Below are 16,842 nucleotides of genomic sequence, written 5' to 3' on the forward strand. Positions count from 1 at the left end.
AAGAGTCTTCCAACACCACAGTTCAAAAGCATCCATTCTTCGGCGCTCAGCTTTCTTCATAGTCCAACTCTCACATCCATACATGACCACTGAAAAAACCATAGCCTTGACTAGACGGACCTTTGTTGGCAAAGTAATGTCTCTGCTTTTTAATATGCTGTTTAGGTTGATCATAGCTTTTCTTCCAAGGAGTCTTTTAATTTCATGGCTGTAGTCACCATCTGCAGTGATTTTGGAGGCCCCCCCCCTCCAATAAAGTCTTATTTACTTACAGTTCCTTAAAGTCAGCCAAAGGCAGATTGCCTTCCTTCTTTCAACCAGTTAAACAGGTGGGTGGGGTCAGACAAGAACTGGGTGTGGTGAGAGCAGGGAGAAGGGGCAGGAAACCTCAAAGGGAGGAGGAAGCATCTGTGTTACTTCGTTCTCCTGAGAGTTTATGAGGTGCTGGACCTGCGGGGACAAAGAGACTGGCAGCTGACCAGGGACTGTGGGATGGTCATGGTGTTTACATATTGCATAAGCACTATGGATTTTAGTTGACAGTATGCTCAACCTGATTCGACAATGTGATGTGACTGTTGCAAATGAGTACTTTCATATTTTGAGCTATGCTAATAGAAGCACAAGACCAAGAAAGAGGTGGCAGGCAGTCTCTCCTGTCTGCACTCAACAGGACATCCCATTCATTCCTGGGTGTCACAATTAAGAGAGTTCTAGACAAGCTGGGATGCACCATAAAGAGGCCCTTAAAATGCTGGTGAGTGGATATTAACAGAGTCATATATGGAGCAGCTTAGGAGCACTGAGCATGCTTGTCCTGGATTCCTTGGAGTTGCGCATGATCTGAAGTCTAAAGGGGAGAAATGGAACCCATTAAGGAGGAGATGCAGGATACAGCATTTTAGCTCTCAAGGTAGGAAGAACTTTTCAACAAGGCTAATCAAAGATAAAATACCCACTTTCAAAGGAGGGGCACTCGTGCTTACTGGAGGTGCTCAACTATGCCTACTTGGTGGGAGGATATTGTAAGGGGGACTTAAGCATCTTTTCTAATGTCTGGAGCCAATTATTCTAACAGGAAAAGATGTTCTAGAGCCGGGGTAGCTCTTGCCAGGACTGTGTTTGGTCAACGTGGAAATACAGTGTAGCAGTTGGTGTATGAGATCAAAAAGGCCTCAGAGGGAGTTGTTACGGTGTAACTCTACTGGCTTAGGGTTACAGGCTTCAGTCACGGGAAAACATGGACTTATTCAGTCCCTTCATTAAGGGACTGTCAAATAACACCTATTCTTTGAATCAGGATGCCAGCATTCATCACCACTTTCTGGTTCTTAGGGGGCATGAAGAAGGGGGCCAGGAGAGAAGGGGGTGAGAAGGGAGCAACGTAGCAGGGGAAATAAACTTCTGGGACAAATACTGGTACATCCTCTTCTGCATCTACACTGCCATGCCTCTGCTGCTGCTGCTAAGTCGCTTCAGTCGTGTCCGACTCTGTGCGACCCCATAGACGGCAGCCCGACAGGCTCTCTCGTCCCTGGAATTCTCCAGGCAGGAACACTGGATTGGGTTGCCATTTCCTTCTCCAATGCATGAAAGTGAAAAGTAAAAGTGGGTTGCCATTGCCTTCTCCCTACACTGCCATACTTGGGTGTAATTATTCCACTTGGGTATAGCCTTGACTAGGCTTTTTACAGCAAGACCTGCAAGCAGGTAATTGACTAATGGCCCTATTTTGGGCCATGCACGGAGCGATACGGGGGAGCCCCCAAAGGGTAAGACGTGATGCCTGCTCCTAAGCAGAGTGTTGGAGCGCTGCTAGTCCAGGGATGCGAGACAGAGAAGCAGGTCAGATTGTTTTAGCTAAAGGCTTTGACGGAGGAGCTTCTGTACAGCAGGCCACGGGCTGCTTCCCCAAGCATGGCCTAGGGCCAGGTGGGGTTCCGCAGAGATCCTGCCTTGTGTTGCGGTGGAAATATCCCAGTGGCGTCTCACCCCCTCAAGGTTAACGCACGAAGCCCACCAGACTTTCCTGTCCTCGAAACCCAGCCAGGGTCTGCGGAGAGGCTGCAGGGGAGCAGGCATGAGGCGGCGAGCACGGGCGCGCGCTTCCTTACAGTCCCCGCTCCCCGGCGCGTGCGCGGGGCCGGGACCGGGGCCTGCGCGCCGCCCGGGCGCCTGCACTGCGCGCGCGCACCGACCCCGCGTGGGGCCCGACTCCGGCGCGCGCGACGCGGAGGTGGCAGGCGGGAGGGGCCGGACGAGGGCTGGGAGAGGCGCGGCGGGAGGCCCCGCGGTCGGCTACCGGAGACAGGCACCCGGGTGGAGAAGCGCGCCTCTTGGCCTTCTCTCCGCGCCCCTGCGTTCCCGTCGGCCGCCCGGAGAGGACCGGAGGAGGCAGGTGGGGCGGGAGCGCGCGGGGGCCCCGGACCGGGCGGGCGGGGGCGCGGGGGCCTGAGGTCCGGTTGGCGGTTCGGGGAGGGCGGCGCGGAGGCGCTGGGAGCCCCCCTCCCGGGTCGCCTGCAGTGGGCGCCAGTGTCGCCGGCTCCTGGAGGCCTCCCTGGGGCGGGGGCGGGGTTGGGGCGGCCCACGGGCCGGGACGTGGGTGTCTGGTTTCCGTTTCTCTCCGCCTGTTTAACTTCAGGATGAGATACCGCCAGGTGTGTGGGACGGGCAGGACCCTGCTGCGCCGCCCCAACCTTGACCGCCCCGGCGCCCTTGGGAGAGCCTCTCGCGCGCAGTGATGCGCAGCGTGCTGTGCCCAGCCCTTCGTGGTTTTCCTGTGAGGGCCCTCTTCGCATCTCTCCTGCCACCCCTTTGCTTATTAAACTGTTTGAAGAACCTTTTGCCGGAGAGAATTCAAAGATAAATGACTAAGATAAATGACTCTGCCTCCAGTCGTTCGCTACCCCCAGATTCCTTAATTCTAAATCATGGGAAGTTGGGGGAAAACACTTGCTCAGAGACTGCTCAACAGAGACGCGGGTTAGACCTCATCCTTGTGAGCTGGATTGATGGGTTTATAACGTCAGCTTTCTTTTGAATTAGATGTCAGGTTGTTCATTAATCTAGAGACTATGTAGGCAATTTGGATTTTAACTCAGACAATGTTTTGATATGTATCAGAGGAGGATATTCTCATGGGATAATAACTTGCTGTATGTTCCCTGCTTGAGTGGGGTTCACATTGTAGCAATACCAGAGTGTATATCTATGCCTTTTAAAAATTTCAGTGAGGAAACACCCTCCTTTTTTGAAACATCAGCCAAATACTTTACTCGTACTTCACTTTCACATTGACACTTGTCATTTATGTATCTTCTGCACAACTTAAAGTCGTCTAAATGGCGGAAGATCACGCAGTGGAGGACATGGAGCAACTGTGTAGAGAAAGCAGAGAATCGGAATTGGCAGAAGTCTGCATTTTTATGATGCAAAGCCATCCTGGTTCCACCCTGTTTTGCTACCATAATTATGCATTTTAAAATACTGTCGTTTGTTATGGACAACCTGGGCGGAAAGAGTGAATCTTGAAATGGAATGAATATGTTTATTTCTGTCTTACAGAAGATTTGGCATATGGTATATTATTTGTGGGATTTATTTCAGACGTTTCATATTTACCAGAAACAATCCCACCAGTAAGGCTTTTAAAAAATAATATTTATATGATGTCTTTTATGGCTTGTAACAACTCCAGTTTTGAAACATACTAGTGATCTTCATGTAATAGAATCAACTGAACTCTTTAGCCCTGTGTAAATCTGTGAACATCTGGTTACTTTTAGACTTGCTATTCCCTTGTTAATGATGTATAATTAAGTACCACCGTGGGCTTGCTTAGTTTGTTAGCCTCTGTTCTTTTTGTCATTTCAGGCATTTTCTCATCTGGAATTTGAGTCCACAGAATTTACTATTCTGAGGGAAGTGTTCTTCTGCAGTGTTCAATACGGTGGCCACTAGCCACATGTGACTTTTGAGCCCTTGTATGGGGCTCGAGCAATGGAGGAACTAAATTTTTAATTTGTATAGACACATGTGGCTAATAGCTACCTGGTTGGGCACTGCAGTTTTAAATTATTCCCTTAGGAAGCCCTCACTGGCCCCCTTGAATCCAGCACTTATTTCAATTATATAGTAATTTCAAATTTCTTGTAGGAATTCTGTTCTTAACTGTAATCTACATGATGACAATCTGTTTTCTTTACCTTTGCTATGCCAGGCTAAGACTTAGTAAGAAACACTTGATAAATATTTGTTGAATGACTAAATGAACTTGTTGAGGGCAGGTATCTTTCATGTTCTCTGTAAGGCCTGTTGTTGTTCAGTCGCTCAGTGGTGTCTGACTGCAATCCCATGGACTGCAGCACACCATACTTGCTCAATGATTAAATAGATTTCATGTAGATAACAAATAAATAAATGGGTTATTAGAAATATACTTAAAATGCTTATTTTGGTAAGATTATGTGTTTTTGTATCTCGTGAAAATAAACACTCATAACAGAATACTATATGAAAGTGAATGAAAGGGCCTCATGTTTCCAACTCATGTGAATGCAGCTTGGATTTCCTGATAGCTGAGTAACAACTTAAGGATATGAGTTTGAGTAATATGCCCTTGAACTGTATTCCAAATAAATCTGAGGGCATCTCTTGGTCTCAGTGAGGTTCCTTAGTGAGGTCCTGATAGCCGTGAACCACTCTGAAGAAGTTAATGGGCAACTCCACTCACCACCATTCAGTGTTAGGGCATTGACCAGGAATCTCTGAAAAACAATCACCAAATATTGGAACCATGTTACAAGTTGCTTTTACTCAGAGCTGATTTGGGGTGATGGAATTCCTATATAAATCATAGTTTAGGGAATTTGATTCTTGTTATTGCATCTGTTACATACACAGTTAATTAGGGCCACCTTTTTTTTTTTTTTTTTATCTTAGGTTATTCTGCATAACCCATTATCACCAATTAGCCATAGTAGGATTTGAAATGAAAATATGTACTCAATCCAGCTCATCACAACTCTAGATTTGACCAAGATTCCCAGATCTTTAGATCCAGAAATCACTTTTAGGAAAGGATTCTAAAACTATACAGAAGTTTGTAGAGATGTATAGTTTTCTTGAATGGGACAAAAGGTAGAAGGTTGGGCTTTTCATGACAGAAAGGAAATGGGACCAGGGAAAAAAAATGAAATGAAGACACAAAATACCTGTTAAGAATGTTCACTACATTGTTCAGGTAATATTGTAGCTTTTTTGGGTTTGAAATACCTAACATGTAAAATAAAGTTGATTACATCTTGTTGAATGAATCATCTTTCCACCTTGAGTCTGGGTTTGAATATTTATTCAATGTGTATATTTAATAAATAGTTATTAAATGTGTTTTTGAATGGGAAACTCCACTTTTTGAAAGGGAAGTTTTGAAAAATGGCTCCCTTTTAACCAACTGAGGAAGAAAACCACTTAATCATTTTATTGAAGAATTAAGAGTGTAAAAAACATGGCTGAGTCCCAAAGTGTGACTATAGTCAAAGATTAATCTTCCTAAAACAGCTTGAATTAGGACAGTCCCCTTTTAAAAAGTCAGTGGTTTCTCGCTGCTCATGGAATTAAATGGTTGGTATTTGATCAGGTACATAAAGCATTACTGAGGAGAGTCCTAAAAAACCATGACAGCCTTACCTCTTACTAGATGTGCCCAGTTCCAACCTGCTGTTCTTTTGATGGGCTCCACTTTTAAATTTCTGCCTACTCATCTTTCAAGACACTTCTCAAATGATGCTTTTTTTCACTGCACCATTTCTCATTTTCAGGAGCTCATACTGCAAACGTTCCTTGTCCTGAGGTTATGGAATATATTTCACTCAGTTTTATCAACTATAGTTATTAGTACTATTTTATTCACCCTAGGAGAAGGAAATGGCACCCCACTCCAGTGTTCTTGCCTGGAAAGTCCCATGGGCGGAGGAGCCTGGTGGGCTGCAGTCCATGGGGTCGCTGAGAGTGGGACGCGACTGAGCGTCTTCACTTTCACTTTTTACTTTCATGCATTGGAGAAGGAAATGGCAACCCACTCCAGTGTTCTTGCCTGGAGAATCCCAGGGATGGGGGAGCCTGGTGGGCTGCCATCTGGGGTCGCACAGAGTCGGACACAACTGAAGTGACTTAGCAGCAGCAGCAGTAGATTGTAAGCTACCTAACAAGCATGGGCCATATGTTACTCATTTTTGTATTCTCTGAAACATCTAGAATAGTGTAGTGCCTTGTACAGATTAATATTATTAAACTTTATTTCTGTTCCTTGGCTTCAAAGGACACTTCATACCTGGTATACACTGTTTTCCCCAAATTTACTGCTAATTTGTAGAGGCCAGCAAGCAGAAATCCTGACTGACTTCGAATACAGGGAAGCTGCAGTATTGAAGGAGAGCTGTCCTTGTGGTAGGCGCTACTTTTTTTAGTATTTGAGGAAGTTCACCATGCCGTATGGCAACAATTTTTCCCATTTATGTGGCCAGGTTAATGTCAAAATGATTCAAAGTATTGAGTGGTGAGACATTTTAGCATCCAAGAAACCTTGAGAGCCTTTAACATAGTAATACTGGATTAAGTTATTTAATATATAATATCCATGACCATGTAAACCTGTCCCTTATGAGAAAAAAGAAATTGCCTTACTCTTTACCAGTTTCTGCTAGTATTTAGAAAACATATGAATCTAATTGGAAAGAAACCACTTATCTCAGAAAGGTGACTGCTTGGAATAGGGTGGTGGTGGTAGGGAAGCGTGATAGGTTAAGGTGATAAACTGCTGGTTACCCAAGTAGAATAGAGCACACATTGAGTAGTACCTAGCCTAGCATTATCTGCTACACTATCAGTTAACCATCTTTACTTATTCTATTCTTTCTACTGAAATAATCTATACTCATTTTTATTTAGCTTTGTAATATAGTTTTCTGCTTATATTTTAAATAGATACAGAGATTCATAATATTTCAGACTTCAAAGATTTGATGCAGAAGAAACTGGAAGGCTTTTAGCCTCATAGTTGAGGTTTACTAACATTTTCTTTTCATTCTGTGTCATCTCTGATATGTGGGTCAGGGTGCAGCGACTGTCTAATTTGGAGCAAATTTATTCTGAGTGCTCATGTTTCCTGGGAAAAAGAGGTAACATAAGTGATGTGGTTTAAAGGCATGACCTTCCATCTTCTGCTGGATGGACTAAGTAGATCCTCTACCTTGTTAAGAAGTGAAACAATGTCAGTAAGCTAGATTTAGATTTGTACGAGTGATGTGGTCAGTTTTCAATTAAGTTTTCTGGGATGTCAGAAAATAATAATGCTCTAAACTAGGTTATTTTCATGTGATGAGCAGATGGCACGAACCATTGGATGACATGATAGAAGCTGTGTCAGATCCTATGAGAAGTTTGAGATGCATCTACCAGGGATACTATCTCCTCGCTTGTTACTGCAAGTAAAGAGGACATCACCCATTTAGATTAGTTCAGCATTTAAAAAATGTGTTTACCTATTATTGGGAAATACACAGTCATTTTTTATTCCTGAGCTTTGTCCAAAAAGATTACGTATGCTGTTGACCCTAAGAGACAGTGTGAAGCAATGTATATTCGTTTAACAGTGGTTTGCCAAAAGGAATTTTTTCCCCTTACTCTCTAAAGAGATGTTTGAAGGTTGACAATAGGTTAGATATTTTAAAAAATAAGCTATTTGTGATTGAAGGCAGTTATTCTAAGTTGCATACAAATATAATAGATATGCTTTTTTCCTCTCTCTCATTAAAGGTGGCTTTCTAGAAGATGACCATAGAGGACCTTCCAGATTTTCCATTAGAAGGAAGTTCTTTGATTGGAAAATACCCATTTTTATTTCAAGGTTCTGATACACCAGTTATCTTTTCCATTTCTGCAGCACCAATGCCTTCAGACTGTGGTATGTTAAGTAGCTGTGTTTATTTTCCATGAACTGGTAACTTGACTTCTGTTTTATACCTTTTTGTATTCCTAATTTTTCCTAAAACCATTTATTGTGGTTTTCATAAAATTGCTAAAGTTTTACTTTTTCAAAAATAACAGTTGCTTATTGCTTTTCCTGCCTTTCAAGCTGAACACTTAATGTCTGCTCTCAGCATTTTTACTATGTAAAAATGTTCATTTTAAGCACCACAGTGGATTCAGAGGATTTTATTTTTAAAATGCAGTGGTGCTTAGACACCTAGCATCCTTCTGCTATTGATATATATTTTTTGGTTAAATATATTGACTTGTTTAAAAAGCCATGTATGAAAAAAAAAAAAGATGTAAAAACACTGTAAGGTAGCCTTCTTTAAGGGCCCTGTTATCTCTGAAATACTGGGATTCTAATTAACAAGCCAAGTAATCACTGCTGAAATGATCCAAATTTGGATGACCATGTAACAAAAAGTAATGTGTTTTAATACACAAACAAGCCTAATTTGGATTCTGTTCAAGTGTCTCCCATTGTAATGATCAATGTGTTCACAAATATAGTAAAATAAAACCAGATAAGCCGTGTACTTATGCAGAGAGGGTGAGACCTTTCCTGGGAATGTGGCTTGAGATTGATTCATATTTAAATTGGTTCATTAAATATTCTTTGTAAAATATAAATTTAGTAGTATTCTGGTTTTTAATCTATTTAGACTTGTTTTCCTGGGACTGTATTTTATCAGATAGGTGATAAAGGAATAAAAGAAAACTGGAAGGTAAACTTGATGGATGTGTTACATTTCTAATTTAGATAGATTTTTTCAAGTAAAATATTGGGTCACCATTTCAAATTGTCTTTGAAGGTAGAGATAATGCAGTTTTTAAATATTAGTGAAAATATAATGATTGGATTGTGAATTTGTCTTTTTAGCTATATCCATTCTAATAACTATTCATCTCCAAGTATGCTATTTTTATATGTTCAGATTCTGTAGCAGCTTGCCTTGTAGTCATCAAAGGTGTTACATAAAACCCATGCCTAGATCTTGGGAGTTATTTGCAGTTTTTACAAAAACTGACTGGATTGATTTTCAGATATAAAAAAATCAGTTATGCAGGAAAAACCTTGAAAAGCACTTTGCACCTTGCTTATGGCACTTATCTTGTTCTATCTTGAGTCATAATTGTCTTCTTTCCTTTCCCAGACCACAGCTCTTTGGATGGAGTAGAAATCACATTTTGCTTTTGATTATCTCATTGGGCTAAGGTAGTCATTTGTTGATATTAGTTGCTCAGTCAGTGTTTGTTGAATAAATACATTGAAAGATGAGAATGGGCATTGATCCCTTTGTATAACCAAAATTAAACATTGTATGAATTCTTAATAGGTCCTTAGAATCTGAATGGACCTACAGTTCAGCTTTCCCTACTCATTTCCTAGTATAGAAATTCTGTTTCAGGATCTCTGATAGGTAACCATTCAGCCACTTGGACATCTTCAGTAGTAGGAAACTAATAGTTTATTTCATAGCTAAAGTTTTAGTTGTGGTAAAAATTGTTTTTGTATATGGACTCAAAGTATGCCTCCTTAAAATTTTGGCCAAATGGTTTGATATGTTTTTGGAACAAACACTTTTTTGATATGATAACCTTCAAACGTTTGAAGATAATTTTGATTTTTTAAATTAGTCTGTACTTCTTTAGGCTACACATTTCTGATTCCTCTACCAGTCCCTCATCATCAGGATCTCTAGACCCTTTTCACTCCAGCTGTTCTCTGTTTAGTATGCTGTAGTCAGTGTCCTCTTAAACCATGGCATCCAGAATTGCGTTTGTTGAGGAAGTACTTGTTGAGGGCCTGTTATGCGCTAGGTTGTTGTCCCAGGTGCTGGGGATAGCACAGTGACCGGGAGCGACATTCTAGGAAGGAAAACAGACAATAAAAGAACACAGGAATAAACAAAATGTGGATTTTATAGGTTATAATGAATTCTGTGGCGAAAAGAAATGGACAGAGGATAATGGAGCAGAGTGGTTGTTAGATGGGCTGGTCATCTGAAGAATCAGAAGCATCTGGTTGAGAGAAGAACCTGGAGAGACGTGTTCCAGGCAAAAGAATAGGAAATCAAAGACATGGAGTTGGGGAAAAAACTTTGGTGTATCCAGAGAAATAGTGCTTCTCAGCCACAATAGCCGCTGTGGCTGAGAAGCAAAGTGGTTGAAGGGCAGAATGGCAGGAGATGAAACTGGGGAGGAAGGCAGGGGCCAGACCAGGCAGGATCATTTAGGCTTCAGAAAGGAGTTTGTATTTTTCTCTAAATGTAATGGGAATGTAATTTTGTCTGTCTCCTCCTACAAAGGAATCTTGGTGAAATTTTGATTGATTAGAATTGAAATTATTTTAAATAATAATTAAACTTTAAAGTTTAAATAATTTAACTTATGTATGCTGCTAAAATCTGTACATTTTAGCTCAATAGTGAATTTTCTTGGGGAGGCAACATCATAGAGGAAAGACGATAGATTTTGGAGGCAGACCTGGTTTTCTGCCCCAGATTTGTCACTTGCTAGCTGTCTGACTTTGAACAAGTATTAGTTAGTCTGAGCTTATCTATAAAATGAGACTAATACCTATCAGGTAAGGTGTTTGGTAAAGTGTAACCACTCAGCAAATACTGCTTTTCTAATGAGTCTCTTCTTTAGATGCTTCTGATTTTTTAGAGTCCCTAGCTTCTTTTTCAAGATTAAAGAATCTGATTTTCTTCTGTTCTCTTTTATTTTCTGGCCATAAGATAATCCGTTCTCTGAATCTTAAGGAAGTTTTAAGGAATTTTAAAATCATGTTTAATTTTGTCTAGTATTCCACATCTTTACTAATACATATTCCAGATAACCCAACCTCTTGGCCTCAATGCTTCCTTTCTGCACTATCACATATTACTTCCTTATTGTGTGTACATAGCAGTTCCCCACTGGCTTCTCAGTGGGTAAAAAGTAATGCCTATTTACTATGGAAAATTAGGAAACTACAGAGAAGTAACAAGAATATTTAAAATTACACATCATTCTAGTACCACTGTTAATATTCTGCCATGTTTCTTTCTACTATGTACGTTTTAATCATGGATGTGAATCTACTATTCATGACATATTTATAATGTTTTGAGAGGTGAAAATACCTGTAAACTTTGGCAGACTTTCTGTGCTTTAGAGGAAGTTCTTGGACAGTTTAGGGTTTGAGATCAGTGCACTCAGATTTTTGTTTCATTTGTGATAAGATGTGGTGTGATGTGTGAAAATCTCATTCTCACAGCACTTCAGAAGTGTTTCGTAATTTTTGGTGATCCTGACTTGCTATTGAGACTTGCTTAAGGTAAAATATTTCTAGCACCTAAAAGTATTTGTGTCATTTGAGTCCTGGTCTTGTTGTTTATTATTTTTAACATATGCTTTTGGAAATTTTAATAAATATAATTTATGCCTTTTTTTTATGCTTTAAACAGAGTTTTCTTTCTTTGATCCTAATGATACATCATGCCAGGAAATTCTCTTTGATCCCAAAACTTCTGTATCAGAATTATTTGCCATTTTAAGACAGTGGGTTCCTCAGGTCCAGCAAAACATTGACGTTATTGGAAATGAGGTGAGGAGTTTTTATATCATAAATCCTATGTTATTAGGATTGTTAATTGTAAAATATTTTTCCCCCATTGGAATGAATAGGTGGTGATAAAGGGGAAGCCTTTTAAAGATGCTGATGCTTGTTCTTTGTATCTCTGGATTTTTCACCAAAAGTGAATTAGTGCTGTATAGTCTTTCCATCGGGACTTCCCATGTGGCTCAGTGGGTAAAGAATCCACCTGCAATGCAGGAGACGTGGGTTCAATCCTTGTTTCTGGAAGATCCCCTGGAGGAGGGCATGGCAACCCACTCCAGTATTCTTGCCTGGAGAATCCCATGGATAGAGGAGACTGGCAGGCTACAGTCCATAGGGTCGCAAAAGAGTGGGACACGACTGAAGTGACTGAGCACGCACACAGCACAGTCTTTCCATCATTCCCCTGTGCTCCTCACTTCCTTACATCTGGAGTTCTGACATTTGACTCTTGATGGGAGCAGGCATTTTTCATATTTTCATACAAATTAATTTATAAATTAAAAAAATACTTTCATGAGGGAATTTGATTACCATCATGTTTATCTATACTTTTGGGTGGCTTGGTAAAGATCTAGACTTAAATATAATTTAAAAACTCTGAATTTTTTGCAAGAGGAGTAAAAGAATAATGCTGGGTTCCTTGACCAGCTTACTGTCATGTGTTAAGGAAGAGGGGCTTATACTTTTTCAAATACTGTTACTCCCATTAGAAAGGAAATTTGCTTGTCCTTTGAGAGGTTAAGGAACCTATTTTGAGTGACAAATTACTTGGGAATACTCTTCAAGAGTTTCCTTTGATCTGGTGACAAGTTCAATTTTCACTATTGTTAAAATTCACCCGTAAGAGAAGTCAGTTCTGTCTACTCATTTTGTGCGTTTATGCTCAGTTGCTAAGTTGTGTCTGACTCTTTGCGACTGCATGGACTATAGCCCACCAGGCTCCTCTGCCCATGGGATTCTCCAGACAAGAATACTGGAATGGGTTGCCATTTCCTCCTCCAGGATTCATTGAGAACTAATTCAGTAAGACTGACTATCCTGGTTCCTCAGTATTGGTTTGAAATCAGTAGACTCTTATATTGTAATCATATCTTCCTTGGTTTCCTCAGATTCTTAAGAGAGGTTGCAATGTGAATGACAGAGATGGATTGACAGATATGACTCTTTTGCATTACACATGCAAATCTGGAGCTCACGGTATTGGTGAGTATGTGGCGAGTCTGTTAATGGCTTGAGACATCTATGTTTGTGCTTGTATGTTTATGTCAACCAGAGTCCCTGCAAGGGCACCTAGGTGATGATGATAATATTCCTTGAATAGGCGAGGATTCAGTTAGGTCCTGCACACACCTTGTTCCTGTTCCTCCCTTTTCTTGAGGGAGTCTTTATAGTCTCCTGGTACCTCCCAGCTTTTCTGGAACAGGCTTCATGCCTGCCTGCTTGCTAGGTGAAAGTAATTAGTAACACCTAGAACCTTCCTGAGGGTTTATAGCAAGGTTTAACAGTCCATGCTTTTTTCCAGGCATCCCGCTCCCTACAGACCTTGGTCTTTATGTCTGTCTAAGGTCTGTTCCTACATACATATGTGCAGTTTCCAAAATTGGTATTCTCCTGTGCTATACCTAGTGGCTCAGAGGTTAAAGCGTCGGCCTGGAATTCGGGAGACCCAGGTTCGATCCCTGGGTTGGGAATATCCCGTGGAGAAGGAAATGGCAACCCACTCCAGTACTCTTGCCTGGAGAATCCCATGGAGGGAGGAGCCTGGTAGGCTACAGTCCATGGGGTCACAAAGAGTCGGACATGACTGAGCAACTTCACTTTCACTTTCTTTGTGCTATACCATTGCCTTTTAATGATAAATTGTGAATACCTATACCTGTTTCAATAGTCTGAGACAGTGCTTCTTAAACTATTGATGATGAAGGACTCTTCTGCTTTTTCTTTCTGCAGTCCATCATGGACTGATACTTTTGTAAAATAAAATAAAAATGACCTTGTAATAGAAAAATGAAATTAAAGACATATAAAATACAAGCCCAAGTATTTTTCAAAAGCATAAAATTGCATTTCAGTTAATATATTCAGAGGAAATGATTACACAGGGAAAAAGAGAAACGTTATCGGAAGTGCAAATTACAGTTTGGGACTGGCAGTGGTCCACAGAGCGCACTCTGAGCAGCAGGGGTCTGGCACACTGGTTTTAATGCTCTATAGTATTCCATTATATGGATGTCTCATAATTTATTTAACCAGTGTCTTATTATTGTACTTTTAGGTTGTTTCACAATTTTATTCATAATAAAAAGTGCTGTGATGAACATCTTTACAGCTATGTGTTTATCAATATCCTTGAGTATGATTATTTTGTTAGAAAGAATAAATTTCTTGTAAAAGTGACAGGTTTTGAGTTGTAAGTGTATATTCAGTGTGCTGTTTGCCTTGGCTTTTTAGATGAGGTAGTAGATGGCATGCATTGGAACTTAACATTTGTATTGAAGGAAAGTAATTTAGAAAACCTTTTCTAGGTGATGTTGATACAGCGGTAAAATTTGCAACTCAGCTTATTGATCTGGGAGCAGATGTTAGTTTGCGGAGTCGATGGACAAACATGAATGCCTTGCATTATGCTGCTTATTTTGATGTTCCTGAGCTTATAAGAGTGATTTTGAAGACATCTAAACCAAAAGGCAAGTACTACAAGATCACCACTGGATGTTATTAATTGAACACATTATTTGATGGCAGAAAAATTATAACTCAAAGATATTTTTACTTGTGATCCATCTTGTTCCATATGACTTCCAATCCCATTTTATTTTTCAGAAATAGTTTGAATTTTGTAAATTGAAGTTTAGTTACTATCTTTTCACAAAAGATTTAGTACAGAGACATACAAAATAAAGTGTTATCTCATTTTTTTATATCTCTGCACATTCCCCAGTAGAACATGGATTTTATAAAGTGTAGTTGAATCTATGTATAGTTCTTTTGTCTTATTTGGGTAGCTAGAAATTTAGAGCAATAAAACCTTCAGAGCTGAGCGCTGAAATCATGAAGAATATTTATTTTAGGTGGTATTCAGTTCTGAAATTCTGTGATTCCATTAAAGGATAGATTTTCATTTTTTTTCTTCTTGTCTTGATGGTGCTTGATGTCCCAGAAATGAACATCAGAATGTCTAAATCGCAGTCGTGGTTCTTTTCAGTGGGCAGTTTTCTTTAGAGAAAAAATGACAACAAGTGCAGTAGTATTACTTTATGTTGAAGATCGTATGCGGTGTTTCCTCCATTTGTAGAAGACTTGTTTTAGAGATTCAGTAAATTTCCCAAACTCTGCTTCATATAGTTGTCCAGCTCTTCTTTCCCTTTTTGTGTTTTCACGTTTTGAATAATGTTAGGAAGAAAGCCTCTCTTGATGGTACAGTGTCTTTCATAACTCAGGACAGTGTTCTGAGTGTGTCTTGGTTTGTTTACAGTGTGGGTAGGGCATGTAAGGTGGTGAAGCGGTTGTTTGATTCAGGTAGGATTAGCAGAACCATAATATTAAACCCATGTTATAAAAAACAGTCGAAATGGGATATCCGAATCTGGAGTATATCTAGTGTCTGTGTATAGCATCCTGATGATTTGTTGCAAGTTCTTAAAATGTTCTTAGAATTGCAAGATTCTCATTCTTCCTGTGAAATCCAAATTCATCATAAAGTATTGTGAATGAATACAGCATGTAGCATATGTTTAATTACACTTTAATTTATTCCGGGTTTGAGAAGTCTCCATTGTTTTACCTTCTTTTTTCTATGAAGAGGCAGATAGTAAATATTTTAGGCTTTGTGGACCACATGGTCCCTGTTGAAACTACTTGATTCTACAGAGAGGTGTGAAAGCAGCCACAGAGAATATATAAATGAATGCAAGTGGCTGTGTTCCAATAAAACTTTATTTATGAAAACACAATGAGTTGGATTTGGCCATGAGCCGTGGTTTGCTAGTCACTGATCTAAACCCTGCTACATTATCATTGTTGTGGCAAATATCCAAGAGGTTTAGTGAAAGAGTGTGTTAAGACAGTTACTTTTACAAATACGAATTATTGCCATTAATTGCTTTTAAGTATACTTTAGTTTGTGATGGTTAGAAAACCCATGATAACATGAGTCCATTTGATAGTGAAATTTTATTATACTAAGGAAAAAATTAGTTAACCAGATTGTAATATGCAGATTTTATTCCATTGTGAGAATGGTCCTTCTAGTGGGTTGGTCTAAGTCTTGTCAATAGCTTATACCCCTATTCCCCCAAATAAATCCAACCCAACCTGCCTCTTTTCACATTTTAATAGATTAACTAAAAATTTTGTTAATATACTTGTGATGTTCAATTACAGATGTGGATGCCACTTGCAGTGACTTTAATTTTGGAACAGCTCTGCATATCGCTGCATATAACTTGTGTGCAGGCACTGTGAAATGCTTATTGGAGCATGGAGCAAATCCTGCATTTAGGGTAAGAGGTTAAATTAAAAGTGAAAAATATTAAAACATCCCACATTATCTCCCAGGAAAGAGTTGAATCTGGATGCTGTTGTGGAACTCTTATATGAGTAAATAATTTATATTTTTTTGTGCTGCATATAAACAGTACTAATGATAAACTTTTATCTCAAATAAGTTTAAGGCATAGCAGTGAATTTCAGTCCTTTTATATCGATAAGCTCTACTAGCCTTACTTTCATTCAGCTAAATAAAATGTTCTTTAGAGTTTATCATCTTTGAGTTTAAAAGTATCTTTCATTTAGACTTTTGCTTTATTTATAAAGCCTTTAGCTAGTAAATAAAAATGCATATATTAAAGTTTATATATTTCTGCATTAAACCATATTTTAAATTCTTTTGGAAAGAAGTTTTATTTCAGACAGTCTAAAAAAGGCCTATTTAAGAATGGAGTAAACCTTTAAAATTGACTTAAAGGAAAAATTTATTTTTTCACGATCAAGTTACATACTTACAAAGTTAACACACAAGACCGAACTTCATAAACTTCAAGTCGTATTTTATTGTCTTCACCAAAGTGGCTCTGCGTGTTCTTTTCTGTTGCATTACTAGCAGTGACTTGCTCTGGCAGGGATTCTTCACTGGGTCTGTGCATTCTCTTGAAGTGGCAGCAGTGGGCAGTGCTAGCAAAAGCCTCCTCCCCTTCTCTTTTCCT

The 16,842-nt window shown here is 39.7% G+C and overlaps 1 protein-coding gene across 3 annotated transcripts in view; it reads left to right on the forward strand.

Moving 5' to 3' along the window:
• Positions 1-645: 645 nt before the first annotated feature.
• The window catches only part of CLIP4 (CAP-Gly domain containing linker protein family member 4), a 65,142-nt gene continuing 48,945 nt past the window's right edge, over positions 646-16,842 (forward strand). Inside the window, exons 1-6 of one of the 3 annotated variants that reach the window (XM_070379309.1) lie at positions 646-913; positions 7,816-7,963; positions 11,484-11,623; positions 12,748-12,841; positions 14,164-14,325; positions 16,022-16,140. In XM_070379309.1, coding sequence (XP_070235410.1) covers positions 7,831-7,963; positions 11,484-11,623; positions 12,748-12,841; positions 14,164-14,325; positions 16,022-16,140 — 648 coding nt within the window. In that variant the 5' untranslated portion in view covers positions 646-913; positions 7,816-7,830. Of the gene's footprint in view, positions 914-2,137; positions 2,399-7,815; positions 7,964-11,483; positions 11,624-12,747; positions 12,842-14,163; positions 14,326-16,021; positions 16,141-16,842 lie in introns of those variants that run through there. The other 2 variants (XM_070379308.1, XM_070379307.1) reach the window with 2 other exon arrangements.

This window comes from Bos mutus, chromosome 11, assembly GCF_027580195.1.
Source record: "Bos mutus isolate GX-2022 chromosome 11, NWIPB_WYAK_1.1, whole genome shotgun sequence".
Taxonomy (NCBI): Eukaryota; Metazoa; Chordata; class Mammalia; order Artiodactyla; family Bovidae; genus Bos; species Bos mutus.